Genomic DNA, 16,477 nt, shown 5'->3' with positions numbered 1-16,477 from the left:
CTCAGAGTTCAAGTGTTATAAGGTGGGAAATAGTCTAGAAAAAATGTTCACAATTTGATTTTTGACTATTAAAAATCACAGTATTTTCTGAGTAAGCTGATATTAAACTAAAACATTAAGTATCATTAGCATGAAAGGTATTTTTGATAAGAGTATTTACTGGCACTCACTTGCTAATATTAAAAAGAGTTAAAGGAAATCTGTAGTCATCTGTGTTTTCTAGAACATACACAATTAAAACATTAAAATACTTATTCTAAAAGAGTCATCAAAGATAGATCATCCTCATTTCTGATGTCAGTAATCTAGACATCGGAGGAAAGAAACTTTGTTACAAGGCACACAGAGTAAAGTTCTGTATCTCTCTGTTGTGGTTACTGAAAATGGTTAACCAATGAAAGGAAGAGCTTCCCACCAGATTACGATGATCAGAGTGTTACCCACGCCAGAAGGAAGACTTAGTGTGAATTATACTATAACACTGTTATGTTCTATAAAGGTTGTCTGCTATGATAGATAGGAAAAAAAATAAACCCCACTACATTCTGTTTTGGATTCTTAATATTTTACTTGTTTGCATGTGTCATTATAACTCCTTCCTAGCAATATACATTTATTGTTCTTCTTAGGCGGTACACTTGACGAAGGCAACTAACTTACATTACATTGTTAACTTTGAACTTTAGACTGTGAAATCTAAAGAAGGTCAATGAGTGTAACAGAAATATAGCACATAATTATTCTGGTCCTTTTGACTTTGCCACAGAAGTCACAAAGAGAAGAAAATATGTTGTAGGCATTAAGTAATCTCTTGTCATTTTTAAAGAGCCATCACAGAAAATTAGCATCTCTCTTAATACATAAGAGATTAGACTAGATGTGAAAAATCAGGGCTGCCCACTGACTGGGTCATCAGTAACAGGCTCCGGCTCGGCAGCGCTGAGATATTATTAACGCAGCCCCGCAGTGGGAAGGGCAGCGCGGAAGGCTTTCGGTCACGCTTCCTAGCATGGAACGGCATCAGCTGGCTTTGCTGATTCTTTCAGGAAATCGGACTATGACTGTACTTTGAAGTTTAAAGCAAACAACATGTTTCAGACCTAGATTCAAGGCTTTGCTGAAAAAAGTTATAAGCAAGATGGTTGACACATAAGTTTAGCTCTGAAACTCTCTGCCAATCTCTTCTATTACCGAACCAGTTTTTAATAGGAAGTCTTCCAGTGCGCCTTGTCAGCCGCGAGTAATCGGGCTAAAAACGAACAAACAAAAAGCAGCCAGTCTTTATGGAAGGGGAAAATCAGATCTTTAAAGAAAGTGACAGATACTTTATGTCTTTTAAGTGCGTTATAATTTCTTACTTATGAATGAATTACCCATCAATGATTTTAGACCTGTGGTCTCATATTTCATGACCTGAGGCATAATTTCATGACTGCGTACCCCACTGAGTTGAGATAGTTCAGCTTCTAAATGTGCTCAGGTTTACGGCTGGGGAGTAGCCTAGATATCTGCGTTAGTTAATATAATTTCAAGTTACAAAGAGTACCGGAAGAGGAAAATATTATTAACCCGCATGCCCAGTCCATCGTGCACATGTGCGCGTATGTGCGGAAGGTGTCAGACTGAGACGGCATTTTAATATTCATTCTACATCAGTCTCCACAATTGTACAGCAAAACACACATTAGCAAAGGCAATTTTCAATTATTCAATCTTTTTTTAGCATTTATTGAAAGGAAAAGACATTTTCTGAAATATTATGGGCCTTCAGAAAAAGACTGAGATATCAGCATCTACCAAGATACTAAGTGAACAAGAGATCACAAAGTAGAAAGAACTTCTGCAAAATGAAGCCCAGATGAGTTCACAGATAATGACTTTTATGTTATCTATAATACTGAATACAGTTCTTAATTTTATATCATTGTTACATATTTATTACATTACTTTGTAAGATAGTTTGAAAAAACATAGTAACAATCTTGGTGCCTCCCACGTTAGACTGAGAGGTATTAGAACAAATAAAGCCATTGACTACCCATCTTAAAAAATACTGGATGCATTCAACAGAAATATATATGACACATGATTCAAATTTCAACTTAAAAGCATCAAATAATTGGCCAGGAAAAGAACTCTGTTTAAAGACTACATATATATAACTTCATCTGTTTAAAGCTTATATATATATATCTTCATTTGAGAATTCTAGCTGCTTAGATATCAGGAAAATATAGCCTAAGATCCCTGAAATTTCAGAAACATTCTCCTCTACTTCTTAAAGAAAAGTTTGACAATCATTTGCATAGGTCAATACTGAATTTCAGACATCTGACGCTTTGGCTAGACACTGCATTCTGAAAAGCTTACACATCATATGCTATGTGACAATGAGAAGAGGAAAACAAAACACACGCCTCTTCCTGGGAGGGCTGAAATCCGGTCTCTTCAGTTGGGCAGATCCACATTGTGCAGGACGAAGGCCACTCGGCTTGGAATGTACACCTAAGTCAACACAATCATGTCAGTACAGTCGAAAGAAACACTGAAAGTGATGTCATTAAGCAAAGGGATATGATGCCCTCTCACTTTGCTTACAATTTAGTTATCTTGACAATTCTACCATCTTGGAGGAGAGACAATTTCACCTTTCCAACAGTTTTGGTGTCACTGTGAGACTCATTTAAAATAATTACCACTAGAGGGCACCATAGGCTTTACAAAAAAACAATATTCCCCAGACACCATGAAGTGATAAAGGAGGCCTGTCCTACAGGTCACAATGTTAGTCTTCGGGTGAAGAAAAGTAATATACAAAACACTGATTAACACAAGATAGTTATCATCTTGTTTTTATTTTCCCCTATCATTTTAAGGACAAAAACTTAAAATTAATATAAAGGATCCTAAGTGATTACTAGGCCCCTCACCAGTTTAAGACAATCAAAAAGCTTGACACAACTTTTAAAATATAATACACATCCTTTCCATGCTCAGCAGAGTCCTGACACAGCTACTTTTCGCATGAGTACGTTCCTCATCAAGGCTCATTGCCACTGGTCTCTCTCGCCTTCCTTCCCTGCTCCAGCCACAGGTCACGCCCCGCCCTTCCTCTGGGTCTCTGCCCTGCAGTGCCCTGTGCTCAGAACACCCCTAACTGTGCTACTTCCGTATCTCCTGCATCTTGAAATACCCCAGCTCCATGGACAGGTGTTTCTTGATAACGCGAGATACGATAGTTTTCCCATTTCGTTTTCTATCACAGCACCATTTTTGTTTCTTTCTGAACACAACCACAATTTGTGATTTTTTTCAAGTGTATTGTCAATCCCACTAGACTCTGAGCTTTACAAGGGCAGAAGCCACATGTCTTCATATTCCTCTTAGCAGGTGCGAAATGACAAAGTAGGTGCCAAGGATGAATGAATGAAAAAATAAATAAATAATAAAGGGATAAACAATAGTGAGATCAGTATGTGCATTGAATGAGACAACTGTATGTCTCCTGTGTCTCAGATCTGCAAAAGAACACAATGTTTTCCCTAAAGGATTCTGTAATAAAGAACACTTAAATGGTAATGGAAAAAAATACAATAAAAATTAAATGAAAAAAGAACACTTAAAGCTCTTTTAAAGAATCTAATAAACCAATATAGCTGGTTAGTTTTGATCATTAAAGTTGAAAGCAGTGTTAGAATGATGGCATTTTGAGGAATTTATAATATGAATTTAATAACTAGAGAATAGTTTTCCTCATATTCAATTAAAAATAACATTGTTCAGGAAATGATCAGCAGCAGCTGAGAAAAATTTCATAAATGCCAAGTCACTGGGTAGCTCAACGCTTCACAGTCCGATCTGCAATCCAGTACTTCCAAAAGATCAACACTGTAGCCTTGCAGTCATTAAGTGAGGGGAAAGCCTGCACAATCTGCTTCCCTATAATTTATACATTGTTTTTGATGTCCTATAGGTTTTAAACTACATCACAACTTAGTTACTAATGCAATCCCTTCTATTCAGTATTTTCTCTTGGTATTTTCTCTTTGAGGAAAGGAAGCTGGGGATATTCATAGAGCAAAGGGAGACTCCTACCAATGATGTAGACAGATTCAAAGAATGGCGTCTTTCCATAATCAAGCTGCAGATTAAGGCAATACAGAGCAAAGCAAAGGAGGGGAAATAAAAGAAACCAATAGCCTGATTTAACCAGTTCCCTCCCAAGTCTTATCAAAACAGGCAGGAATCGAGACAGTGTCCTGGCCTTCCTAAGGAATTTGCCATGTACTTATCCTGCTCTGTGCTGACTTTGTGGGATCATAGTAAGTAGGTAGATAACTAATTAGTGGGATAGAGGGTTATAATCAGAATGGTTCTCAATTGTTCTGTTATGAGCATTTTAAAACGGAAGACCAACCTAAACTTCTCAATAGCATCAGAACTGGACAAAATAATTAGTTCCTTTTACATTAAAAACATTTCTCTGATGCTATATGGTCCGATATGCACACAGAAGGACTCTGGGAAAGATGCGATGAAACACTCATGTTGGGCCCTGGACAAATAATAACAAGTCCCTGCTTAGGGGCACAGCGACAGATCGGGACAAGTCACGCCGAGCTCCTATCTGAATCCTATGCAGTTTTGGCGTCTGTTTGATTTATAATCTCATTCTGATTTAATAATATTAAATCGTAACTACAAACTGATACTTTAGAAATAATCTTACTCTGTGATCTTTTGGTATTTTAGCTGGCCCAAATTTAAAAGTAAAACACAGGGATGGCCTAAGAAGTTCAAGGTTCACAATATATGCATCGAGTTTTTCTGATTTTGGCATTTAATTGCTTTAAAAAATGCTCCAAGAACTCTCATTAAATGATGTCAGTCATTTCATGTAAGGAGCTTTATGATGCCAATTCCAGTCACACTTAAAGACCTCTTATTACTATCTGCTCAGAAGTCTTCATTTGATAATTGTATAATATCATTAATGGGAATATTGTGTAATTACAGCACTTTTTTCACTGCATTGTTAATTACCAGACTGCGTTTATGTTGCTTCAGAGCCCTTGCAGTATAGGCAACATGAAATAATTTCCCCAAGTAAGTGGTTTTTCTTAACTATAGCTGTATATGGAATTTTGAGTTTTCCTTATTAGGGTTCTGAGTTTGAAAATCAGTGTTCTTAGTGGTTAGGAAATGATTGGCAATTATGCTACAGGATGTGAGATAACCAGAGCTAAGCCTTGAGATGAGAAGGCTAGATGCATGAACAGCGTAGGGGCTCTATAATTTAGTGCTAAGTTTTGGCTCTGTAACTCTCATTTGAACATTTAATTCTAAAATTAGTTTTGATTCACAGCAATAGAAAAAGTATGAACACAATTTAAGATTTAAACATAAATGTTTAAGTATATTTAAATACAAACTATTTATATCTAAGTGCATGTATATAAAAACTATTTCATATGCAGCGCAGATAATATAAGGTGCTACACAAATTTACTAGGCCCATTTATTAGCCACTAAGCCCAAAGCATTATGAGGCTAGGGTCACCTTAAGAACATATAATACAATGTAATGCAACATTTTATCAAGCTATATTCACAGTCCACTCCTCACAAGAAGTCAGAATGACACATTATAATCCAATTCATTTATTAAGAGAGTCAAAATGCACATTAATCTACCAGGTCACTCTGACTGCTTTGATGACTTAACCACCATGCCAACCATCAGCAAGGCTGAAAAACATGACGGATCACTCAACGATGCAGTGCACAATGTCATCCCGGAAAGGTATTACCTTCTTCTAGGGTCATAACTAAGTTGCTAAAATATTTACACAATTTTTTAAAGATTTTATTTATTTATCTTTAGAGGGGAAGGGAAGGAGAGAAGAAGAGAAATATCAATGCATGGTTGCCTCTTGTGAGTCCCCTGCTGGGAACTGGCCTGCAACCCAGGCATGTGCCCTGACTGGGAATCGAACTGATTCTCTGGTTTGCAGGCCCGCACTCAATCCACTGAGCTACACCAGCCAGGGCTATTTACATAATTTTTGAAAACAGGTGTGACGAATTTAAAAACAATATTAAAAAATAATTTTAAGTAAAATGTATTTAAAAGCTAATGTTAAAGTTTTCTTAGAAGTTGTTAAATTCATCAATAGCTCATAACTGAAGGGTGAGGACATGACTCCATGATCCTTAGCAGTCTATATACATCTGTTGGTTACAAAGGTTACAAATAATTGTGAAAAATACAAGTGACACATATAATTTAAATTTTTATGAACATGCTTTAAGTTCATAAAATATGCTCTAAGAAAAAAGTCTTATTCTAATTCACTGTTTTGCATTAGGGTTAACAGAAAAGTGATGCCATAACTATTTCTATATAGAGTTGTATAGTACCTTACCTAAGTTAGAAATATTAAAAAGAGTCAACTTTAAGACGTTTGATTTTTTTGTTTTCAAAATAAACTGAACATTTTCATAATCTTGGATAGAGTAAAAGACATTTCTCAACTGTAGGTTGTATTTTCCATACTTAACATCTGAGGGACAATAAAAGATATGTCTATGCCAACTCCCCTATTTAAACCAAAAGTCTACTTTTAAACCCCTACATTTAGGATGGGAGTACAAGAATGCACCCTTATCCACGGTTTCTCTTTCTGAGGTTTCGGTTACCAGCAGACAACCGTGGTCTGAAAGTATTTCATGGACAATTCCACAATAAACAATTGGTAAGTTTTAGACTGAAGGCCACTCTGAGCAGCGTGATGACGTCCCCCACCCTCCCTCTCTGTCTCACCCAGATCTGAGTCGCCCCTTTGTCAAGCCCTTGCACACTGCAGACACAGCCCGCCCGTCAGTCACTTAGCTGCCTCAGTCACTACACGACCATCACAGTGCCACGGTGCTTGTGTTCCAGTCCCCCTTGTTTTACCTACGCACGGCCCTCTGCGCAAGTGCGGTGATGCTGGCAATTAGGAGAGGCCGGAGGGCAGTACGATGCTTCCTCTCAGGGAGAAGGCGAGTGTGGTGCACAAAGGCGTTTTGAGTTTTGAGAGAGACCCACTCAGATGGGTCCTATTACAGTACATTGTTGTAACTGTTCTATTTGATCACAAACAGTTGTTCCTTACTGAACCTAATTCATAAATTAAACTTTACCATAGGCCTGCCTGTACAGGAAAAAACACAGCATACAGTGTTCAGCACTATCTGTGGCTTCAGGCACCCACTGGGGGTCTTGGAACGTCACCGCCTCTGGTCAAGGGAGGGCAGCTGGCTACTGATTCACGTCTTAATGATGAGGAGCTCAACTGGTAAAACAGTAAACGCCGAAACTATTGCTTTATTCACTCCTCACCACTGAGGCTGATCGAGTTACTGTAAAGGAATCAAATTCATTTCATTTCAGGTCCAATGATCTCTGTTCTCCCTTCTGTGCCATGAACTTTGAATCTAGGAACCAGAGAAGAGACAGAAAGCCCACCCCCACCACCCCATTCTCCAGTGCCCTGATTCATGTGTAGGTTAACACATAAGTTCCTGTATCAAAAACCAAAATAGAAAGAAATGATTGCGCTAAAATGGACTTTCCAATAATGGCCAGTAAAGCGGAATGGAGACATTCTGTCCTATTGCCTCTTGCCTGGCACTTGTGAGCTGCTCTGACCTCGGCAAACACAGCTCAACCTGTGCGCCTGCAGTTAGTCCTCCTCCGGTTTCAGTTCCCGGAGCGCAGGCAGGTGGCGCCTGCTGGCCATGCCCTGCGTACAGCTACTTTAACATCCCTCCAGGCTATGTTTGGCGGCTCTTTGAAAATAGATTTGCCACTATTCAGCAGATCCCTTGGACTATTGAGCTCAAAAACTGAGCTTTAGTTAATGCTGTGCACCATTTCTGTTGAACAGAACTTTCAAGAAAAAGGACAAAGTTACATTCTAGTCGCCCTTTCCCCAATTATTCTAGGCACGAGGGAGGCAGAAGCGATCTCTCGTTGGTGATGAAATGAGACCTATAAGCACTTCTGGTCATGTTCAAGAAACTTGATTGGATCCCAGCACATATGGATAAGTTGAATAAAGAGTTTCATTACAATGAGGCATTCTTTTTTATTTTAATTTTATTTTTTTAAATATTTTTTAAAATTTAATTCTTGTTCAGGCATTCTTGTAACCAGCATGTTTTTTAACGCATTTTTTTTCCTCTGGCTCTTCGAAGGTAAGTGTGGAGAAAAGGCATGTTTTAATGGTTATTCTGTTCTATTTGTGCTCCCTTATTCTTACCTTCAAACCCGTGATCATCTGGAGCCTAAAGACTTACTTAAATGAGTAATTCCTGAAGCACCTGTAGTTGCTGAAAGCAGGACACTGCTGCTGCGGGAAGACACAGCTCATCTCTCCCTCTCTGACCACATCCGGTCACAATTGTCATCACAGGCAGTGAGGTAGTGGTTAAACCCTCTCTACTCTATTTCTCAGGTGTTTGCAATGCTGTATTCCTCGGCCTGTTATTGAAATTTATGTGCATTCTCCATTCCACCTGCTCATTTAGAAATGCACATTTCATACTTGCAAGATCAATGCAATTAGTGCTTGAAAAGTAATCTCCTGGCTGCTCCTGTCACTGGTTAGTTGGTTGTTTTAATTATGACAGAATATGTTTGCTCTTGCAAAAATGAAAGGATGGCAAGATAGTTGGTGCCCAGTCCCAAAGCCTGGGAGCCCTCATTTAAGATTATTTTCCCCAAAGTTGAGGGGACTTCTTAGTTGCATGCCTTCAAAACACCTAGTTATAATAACATGCTTAAAATACCTAAGAAATGATACCTAAAAAATAATAGTAAATTTAAAATACAGGTACAGTAGCATTTTGCAGTTTCCTAGAAGCCTGGCTGTATAGAGGAACTTACACTTCCTAAGAGCCCCTTGCTGTAGCGAGGATACCACTGCTATCCTTAATATAGAACCGAGGAAAACCGAGGCAAAAAAAGGTTAAAATATTCAATTCTCGTAGCTAGTAAATGGCAGCTGGGGTGGCAGGGCTTGGTTCTAAGTTCTCTGACATGACATTCTCTAGTGTTTTCACTAGAATTAGAATCTAATAAACAAAATTTTATTATACAAAATTTTATACAAAATTATTATACAAAATTTTGCTGTCTGAATGTTTCTCCTTTCTGTCTGGTTTAGCTGGTTCAAGTTCAGCTATGTCCCAATCAGCTGCTACTTCTCCATGACAGCTCTTTACAAGATGAATCATCTTCCCTCACCCTGTAGGGGTCTCTAACTCTTTGGTTATTTCAGAGCTTTAATATATTTCTCTTATTCGTTTCAGAAACTACTTTGTCAATCTTAGTTTACATGGTAAAATTGAAGGTAAAATCGTGATAGCACTTTTGCACCCTCTCAAAAAAGATTAGGTATCTACATCTATATCTACAGCTGAATCAACATCATCATTAAAAACATCCATGTGCACACATACACATACACTGAGGGTAACACCTAAGTCTCCTGTGGCCATTGCACTTTCTTCGACCTCTATTATCAACAACTTAATCTCACTCTTTGCATTTATCCAACACCACTGCCTTTGGAACGTCCATTCTGTATACAACATGGAGGTTCACAGAGTGAGGTGCCAGCACCACTCTAAGAGCTGGGAATAGAGTTGAAAAGTAAGGACACCAGGGGTCCCACACAGATTCTCCTGCTTGACTCACACCTCAACTTTTGAAAAAGTGAAAAAATTTAACAGCTATAATAAAGCCATCGATACATTTGTTAGATATATCCTGGCCTCATGAAAATGAAACAAATCTTAATCCAAGACCTCCCATGGGGAACAGAACGCAAGCCTGAGACAAGCACAGAGGACGGGAGGACCAGAGAGGGAGAGGCGGGGGGACGCTGCTCAGGACAAGGAAAAACATACGGGGTGTGGACGTGGACTTGAGCTTCTCACTGGCCACAAAACAAACGAAGAATTCTTTCAAATGTGAAGAACTTCTAGATTCCATACTTTAGAAAGACCTTAAACCTAGTAGTTTAAAGCAATATTCTTTCATTTGTGTTGATAACACAGAGTAAAAATTAGTTATATAATTTAATGCTTTCCTCAGTAATATGAGGAAACCAGAGAATTTTATAACTAGAATGAAATCAGTCAAAGACTGATTTCATAAAAGAAAAAAATGTTTTATTGATTCTTTTAAGATGTTTAAAATTAAACTTCATTAGACAGTCAATAATGTAGAAACCTGCTTCATGTAAAATATTACAGAGGAAGCAGGAACACGGGGAAGTATATTGTGGCATTAAAATAGAAGTGTTCATGATAAAAAGAAAAAAATTAAAAATGCTTCCCTCTTATTTTTCAAGAAATAATTTTTAATCCTATGAAATGCAAGCTCCCCCAAATGTCCACCAAATGTCCCTCACCGTGTTTTCTAAACCACACACTGCATCTGGTTTTTCAGCAAAGTCATCATTTTCTACTCATCTCACCCCACATGTTTGCATGTTGCTTACATGTTGAGAAATTATTTCTTTGGACAAAAACATTACTTAAAAATAAAAGATTAAATGTAAATGCAACAAAAATATCTTAAAAACCTTACTTACCAACAGAGAATTGGGAAGCCCATTATGTCCAAAAGCCTCAGAAAAGAAATCGGTATTGTGGTCCAGTCTCTGGTGTCCTCCGTATTCCGGTGCATCTGAATCCAGCACAATCTTGAATGTACAGTATTTAAGGAATCTGACCAGTTCAGGAGGTGAATGAGACATTGCAAAATACATTCTCAGATAGCAAGTTAAAGTGAATATTCTATGCACTATGAAATCGTAATTTGTATTAAATACTCCACCTTTTAAGACTCCAGAGATTCTCATGTTTAAAAAGGGCTCCACAAGTGACCCAGGCCACACCCTGATGGGACTCTTGTATCTTTCTGTCACAGCTCATTTCCTGACCATCTACGCTGGACTGAATGTACCTTTAATGAGGAACTGACATCTCTCTTAATGCAACTCATTCCATTTGTTAGAAATTCTCTACCATATTTCTACCCAGAAAATCCATAAAAGATAAGTTCAAAATACAATAACTGTTGAAATACTAAATAATAGTTATGTTATCTCCATATGTCTTACACCGATCATCTACTTATTGATCTACATTAGTAACTACATATTAAATATAATCTCAGAACCTTTGGTCATCCCTCACTTGATACGTTTTTTTGCTGCTTCCTCATCTCTGAAGCCACTTCAGTTTTCTAGATCCTGGTTATTAAAGTTAGGAACTCAAAAGTGAACCCTGAATCCACATGTGGTCTGAAGAGAGCAGGCCAAGCAGGCTTACTCCTCCCCATGGTTCCCCGCGTCACGCTGCTATCCACACGCAGGATCAGGCCAACCTGCTATCCGTCAAGCCACAGGATTCGTGTTGCAATCATGTGATCTCACTACAATTTAATACTGATTTAATCCTGATTCTTCATAGAGTTACTAGACATGTCAGCATTACCCTATTTACAACAAAAGAAAAGTTATAGTTACAATGTTCAAATTGGTTATGCCTAGAATATCTAGACGTGACCTGTAATATAAAACTCTGTAAGAAAATATACATAAATACTTAGATTTCTGAAATTTCTTTTTTAATTGAATTTACTGGGGTGACACTGGCTAATAAAATTACATAGGTTTCAAGTGTACAATTCTATAATTTGTCATCTGTATATTGTGTTGTGCGTTCACATGCAAAGTGAAGTCTGCCATCACCATCCCCCGACCCCTTACCCTCTCCTACCTCCCCCACCCCCTTTCTCTCTGGCAATCACCATACTGTTGTCTGTGCCTGAGTTTTTTTGTTTTGTTTTGTCTTTGGTTAATCCCTTCACCTTTTTCACCCAGTCCCCCAACCTCTCTTGCCTCCGACAGCTCTTAGTCTACTCTTGGCATCTATGAGTCAGTTTCCATTTTGCTTGTTGGTTCATTTTGTTCATTAGATTCCACATACAAATGAAATCATATGGTACTTGTCTTTGTCAGACTGGCTTATTTCACTTAGCATCATATTTTCCAGGTTCATCCATGCTGAGAAATCTTAAATTTCTTTAGCCTAAGGAGGCATACCAACAGGTTGGAGCATTTTGCGTTTTCTTTTTCTGGCATAAAAATCTTTAACCTCAGAAACGTTTGCCTATTGTTATTACAGCAAAAATGATCACATTGAAAATACCTATAGGTAATAACAAATGGCCATCATTTCCACATTTAGGGAACCCTATCTGGGTCGGAAACCTGGATGGAGTCACTTATAGGAACTTGGCTGGAAGTGGTGGCTCCATTTTAGTCAATCCAGGTCAGCCAGTTCTGATTCAAATTCAAACTGAAAATCAACATATCAGTGTGTTTAAAGGAGAAAGGAACACACACAGACAGCAGAAAGACAGACAGAGAGAGAGAGAGAAAGAGAGAGAGAGAGAGATTGAGATTCAAAGGATGACTACTGGGCACAGGCACATTCTAAAGTCACTAAATGAAACTGGAAATAATTGGAAGACACCAATCTATTTAATGGTAAAGTATGGGTTGTGAAAATAATTGGAGACCCAGTAAATAAATGAAACCTTGTGGAATTAAAGGAACTGTTAAAACAAACATTAAGCTTTTGTTCTTCATCCTAGTTAACTAAATACTTGTACAAATCTTCAAAAAGCAAAAACAAAGCCATCACTGGTTAACAACAAAGTGTTTGAAGAAAGCAAGTGCACCATCAAAAACGGGACCACAGTCTGCAGGATGAAAAACACTGGGGCCCAGCTACCACAGGGTTTCACCAAACGGCTGACTGTTACTATAAAGGACTAAGAATCTGCTCGAGCACTAGGCACTGTGGTTATACACATTGGATGCTGTACTTCAAATAATGTGCATTTTTAATTAAAATGTAGATTCATTTAAAAAGTCACTGAATTTATAGTAAGTTTGTACATGTATAATGTCTCAAAGATTGAGGAATTGTTCTTTCAGAACCACTGTTATATAAGGATCTGATTTCTTTTTGACATTGAAAGGGATCATCATACTTAAAAATGGTTAGAATCTATTCACTTAATATATATAATTTGTGGTAAAGGAAAAGCTTACAAAACCCATGATGCAAGTTTCAAAACAGCATTTTAGACTTATTTCTCTGATCTATAATTTAAAGGAAAAGTTCTGCTGTGGCCACTTTTGGAGTTGCCCAGCCCGCTGCGTGGCTGACCCAGGCAGCACATCTAACGATCCCCTTAGAAAGTGCAGCCCTCAGACACAGAAAGCCCAACAATTTAAACACTAATAATTAAAAGTAATGATTGTGAAAGCTTTATAATTACTCATAAAAACCACTACCATATATTATTCCAGTATCAGGAAAACCCCCACCTTTTCAGAACATTGCTTAAAACACAAATCTTTAAGTAGGTTATTTAAGCAACTGGATTTCTTTTCCTGTTCCCTCACTCAGGCATCCCTCACTCCCTCTTAATAATGTGTGTGCCCATGCACAGGATACAGGGCCCACGCAGCGTCGAACCCCTTAAAACTCCTACATTCTGCCAAAAAATTTCTCTGAAAATATTACTCGGAGCTAATTTACACTTATTTAAAGTAGCTTCTTTATGTGGTTTTCAATTTGAGAGAAGACAGAATATATTTAGTAGGGCACCTCAATGTGCCCTTTTGCTCAAAGCTACCTCCCTCCACCTAGCAGAGTGCCTTCTCATAATAGGTTGCATACATCTTTGAAACTGATACTCAGGATGACAATTCTGACTCACCAAGAGAGCTTAAGTTACGTGACTTTTAAATACTCGAGTGGAATACACTATCTTTACTCTTATTCACTTACTAAATAAAATGATGTATGAGAAAGACACTGCGCATGATTAATAAAATGACTTAGATATGAGCTTAGTTTACACGCAACTTACAGCCTATAAAGAGAAACTAGACATACACAACATATATATATAAATAAAGCAGAAAGCAATATTCGACTAGAGGCAGAGCCAAGAGGGAACGTCGGATTGACATTCTGTCTATAGAGTTTTGAAGATCGGACTAGTTAGTTAAGATTTATTTTGGTGATTAAGTATGACAATATTGATGATTTGTGATAAAGGCGATGATAGTTAAGAAAATTAACCTGGAGGTCAGGGGTGCAATAGAAGGGAAGCTGGCCAGGAGTCTAACAATGGTCAAGGGACAGTAGTAATGTGGCTAAACTCACATAGTGCAGATGGAGAGGCACAGATGCCAGTGAGACTCGGGATGTACAGCTGACTGTATTCAGTGGTAAGGGCGCTGATGCTCAATTTAGGGAAACAAAAGTGGAAGAGCTGGAATATATACATAAGTGAAACATAGATCAGATCACGCCACTCTCTACAGGGGGCAGCTATTTTATGCGGAGAATAGGGCAAAATGTTTTCAGGTGAAGTTTCTTGTTTAATTCTAGAGTTGAGATTGAAGAATAAAGAGGCCATAACGAACATGACATAATAACAAAAATAAGAAAAAAGAAGAAAAGTGAAGAAAAGCACATAAAATAAGATCCACCCAAATGATCCACCTAATGAAATTTACTTTATTTCTTAAAATATTTTATCTATTTATTTTTAGAAAGAGGGGAAGGGAAGGAGAAAGAGTGGGAGAGAAACATCAATGTGTGGTTGTCCCCTACTGGAGACCTGGCCTGCAACCCAGGCATGTGCCCTGACTAGGAATCGAACCAGTGACCCTTAGCTTCACAGGCACATGCTCAGTCCACTAAGCTACACTAGCCAGGGCCCACCTAATGAAATTTAAAAGACTGGCATTAAAAGATTGAATTCTACAGAGTCTGAATATCTGTGAAGTTTAATGCATTTGTTCCACATCCGTTTTTTGTTCATTAGGTTCATTTGGTCATTTTATTGAGTGAATACAAAATAGTGGAGTAAACATTTTCTTTGTTCATCTTGAGAAAATATAGTAGGGAAAGAAATAAAATGATAGAATTATTTTAAGGAGATTTTTAAAAAGGAGATCCAATAGGTCCCTATCCATTTGACTGTCATTTTAAAATATTATGATTTCTTCTTATTTTAAATTCAAGAGCTTCCTAAGTATTTGATATATCAATCAACAGGGTGAAGTAGGTAAGATGTTTTAGGCATGATTTTATGATCTGTGTCCTTAAATTTGAACCAAGAAAGAGCCATGTTCTGAGGACCTGTACTAATAAGAGTAAAGAACAGTGAAGGCATGAAGACTCTTAAATTCAATGGCTCTTCAAATACTTCAAAAGCTCCTATGTTTGCTCAGCCACTTGATAAAGTGTCTGTTCAAAGTGTAAGGATTTTGATGTCAGAAGTACTATCATTTATATCATTCTGCACTAAGCTCACTTCACTGCACTCCCACTGATGAAGCTAAGACAAATTATAAGGTACAATCCCTGAGGTTTCAAAATGAGTGACAAGGAAAGGGGTTCTCCAGCGGCCACGAGGGCCATAAAGATGGTAACGCTGGTTAATCACCATGTGTCTTCAGATAAAGACATCATCGGTGTTAAGATGAATTATATATATATTTATATCTCCAACAAAAAGAAAACAATACTAGCATGACGATCACTGGTATCATGGTAAGATAAATTCTAACTGAAGACATGTTAAAATGTGGTAAAAAATGTACACTGGAGAACCTTTGCATATGAAACTGGTAACTACAAAATATTGGTCTAAAATATTCACCTTGCTCAATTTGGAAAAATATAGTAGAAAAAAATGGTGGAATTTTGTTACAGAGATTTTTTCTTCCCCAAAGAAGATCCAATAGATCTCTATCCATTTGGATTGCATTTAAAACTATTTTAATATTTAGAAACAAAACAAGAAACCAGGGCCATTATAAAGAGAACAAATTGGTGGCTGGCAGGGGTTGGGGGTGGGTTGAATGGGTAAAGGAGGTCAAAAGGTTATACATACACGAAACTGGTATGTTATTTTCAGATCTCAGTCTTTCATCATCCCACTCATGTAATTATGATTGCAGTAACTTCTGGGAACTAAGTAACTGCAGAAGAGAGAATCTATATCACAGGCAGAAAACTTTAGATACGAAATTCTAAGCAACTTGGAATAAACATCTGGTAGACTAAGAACAGGTGCTGAAAAGCAAGGGGAGTCTTCTGTTCGCAACGGTGTAACAACAACCAGCCAACACGGGGCTGTCCCGATGTTCTAGCGCAGCCCTTCCCTTTTCATCTTTCACAAGTCGAATTTTATTTATTGGCCACTACAATGCACAAAACTTTGGGTTATGACTGTGGAGCATTTCAAATACGTTTGTCCTTTTTAATTAAAAAAATAGGCCTCAATTATGCCTAGTTTCCATTGAGTTGCTCTCTCTGGTCT

At 37.8% G+C, this 16,477-nt stretch overlaps 1 protein-coding gene across 1 annotated transcript in view; it reads right to left on the bottom strand.

The window, feature by feature from the left end:
* Window positions 1–1,704: 1,704 nt before the first annotated feature.
* Window positions 1,705–16,477, bottom strand: part of GBE1 (1,4-alpha-glucan branching enzyme 1) — a 277,752-nt gene continuing 262,979 nt past the window's right edge. Inside the window, exons 15-16 of the mRNA XM_037059023.1 lie at window positions 10,647–10,764; window positions 1,705–2,505 (exon numbers count right to left, since the gene is read on the bottom strand). Coding sequence (XP_036914918.1) covers window positions 2,449–2,505; window positions 10,647–10,764 — 175 coding nt within the window. The 3' untranslated portion in view covers window positions 1,705–2,448. The remainder of the gene's footprint in view (window positions 2,506–10,646; window positions 10,765–16,477) is intronic.

The sequence above is a fragment of the Sturnira hondurensis genome, unplaced genomic scaffold (assembly GCF_014824575.4).
Source record: "Sturnira hondurensis isolate 20B ecotype Veracruz unplaced genomic scaffold, ASM1482457v3 Scaffold0010428, whole genome shotgun sequence".
Taxonomy (NCBI): domain Eukaryota; kingdom Metazoa; phylum Chordata; class Mammalia; order Chiroptera; family Phyllostomidae; genus Sturnira; species Sturnira hondurensis.
This window is presented reverse-complemented; position numbering and strand designations above follow the sequence as displayed.